General features: G+C 43.0%; 1 protein-coding gene across 1 annotated transcript in view; it reads left to right on the top strand.

The window, feature by feature from the left end:
- Positions 1-240: 240 nt before the first annotated feature.
- The window catches only part of HINT3 (histidine triad nucleotide binding protein 3), a 5,433-nt gene continuing 4,218 nt past the window's right edge, over positions 241-1,455 (top strand). The window contains exons 1-2 of the mRNA XM_009325676.1: positions 241-261; positions 345-462. Coding sequence (XP_009323951.1) covers positions 241-261; positions 345-462 — 139 coding nt within the window. The remainder of the gene's footprint in view (positions 262-344; positions 463-1,455) is intronic.

Below are 1,455 nucleotides of genomic sequence, written 5' to 3'. Positions count from 1 at the left end.
TAGTCTTAAGGGCGGCGTGCTCTTCGGCGGAGACGGGAGCGCGGCGTCGGCCAGAAGGGAACCACCGTGCTATCCTTAAATGCTGGCGCAGCGGCTGGAAACCTAGAGCGTTTCCCCACAGAAGAGCAGGCGCCGAGGGGTCCGGGCCGCGGAAGGTCAGCCGAGGACGCAGGTCGTGCTTGCAAGTCCTTCTGTGGGCTGGCTCCAAAAATCTTAAGATCTTTGCTAGTGACCTCAAGTATGACGTTAAGCGTCACACTGGTATGGGGAGGATGGACTTTGTCGACTACTCTGTGCCAGTGTCCTCGTCCTAATCAGTTTAATATGTTTGCATCCTTTTTTAGTACGAAGACCTCGTTTGCTTCAGAGATATCAGACCCGGTGCCCCCCACCACTACCTGGTGGTGCCGGTGGAGCACATGGGAAACTGCAAAACGCTGAAGACGGAACATATACCTGTAGGTAAGGCTGTAAGTGCGTGTTTAACTGGAAGGAAGGTCGCTTTGCACGGTCTTAAATAGCGTGTTGTTGTCAGGTAAATCGCACCTTTGAGCACCGTTTGGTTGTGAGTGTGAACACTGAAATAGGTGGTGTGAGTGTAGGTAGGGACTTACCCTTCCCGGGAACTTCCATGTGCTACTCTAGAATAGCACGCTTTTTTGTGCAGTTCTAGAAAAACGTTGCACTAGTGCACGAAATCTCTTTTGTTTGCATGGACTATAGCTGCCTCTGCACTTTGTTGGAAGGACAACTTTATTTTTAAAAATATTTATGTGCTGCTTCATTGTGTTTTCTTAGATACGTATGCAATTTCAAATATCAAAAATTATAGAAGAATTTTATAAAATGCATATTTTATAATAAGGGCTACATAATTTTTCAGGAAACGGGAGTAAGAGAAGAAAGAGGAAAATGGTGTTCCAATAAACTTCAATAATTTTTGAAAAGATAAAATTCTAATATATTGATTGAAGCTATGATGTTGATAGGCTTTTTTTTTTTCCCCCCGTAAGAAAACATGGTCGTGGAATTAGTTGTTTCACAAGAAATGCCTAGCTAAGTATGTTGAATAATGGAAGAAACTACTGACATACGTGCATGAAGAGATTCCACCTTATGGAAGATTACAGGTGGTGCAAGACAGGAGTTATAGTTGCGTGTTGCAAATCTTGCATCACTGTACTACCTTCTAAACGTAGGGTAGTTTTCTCCAGAAACAACTTCTGTATGTGTTTGGCTTCAAGGTAATTCCTTAGACTTTTGCCTTGAGATTTTGTATTACGGTTGCTTCTCTTCTCAGTGATAACAGTAATGCAACTTTGTCCTAGTAATAAGTGGGACTGAGAATTTTATTTTATTCTATTTTAATTTAAATTTTTGTGCCATCTCTGGAACTTGCTAACTTATGCCAGGCTGCACAGGACCTAGAGATCAAAGTCCTGTAGCCGTGTAGGG

This window comes from Pygoscelis adeliae, unplaced genomic scaffold, assembly GCF_000699105.1.
Source record: "Pygoscelis adeliae isolate BGI_AS28 unplaced genomic scaffold, ASM69910v1 Scaffold54, whole genome shotgun sequence".
Classification (NCBI taxonomy): domain Eukaryota; kingdom Metazoa; phylum Chordata; class Aves; order Sphenisciformes; family Spheniscidae; genus Pygoscelis; species Pygoscelis adeliae.
Note: the sequence above shows the minus strand (reverse complement) of the source record. Positions and strands in the feature narration are given on the sequence as shown.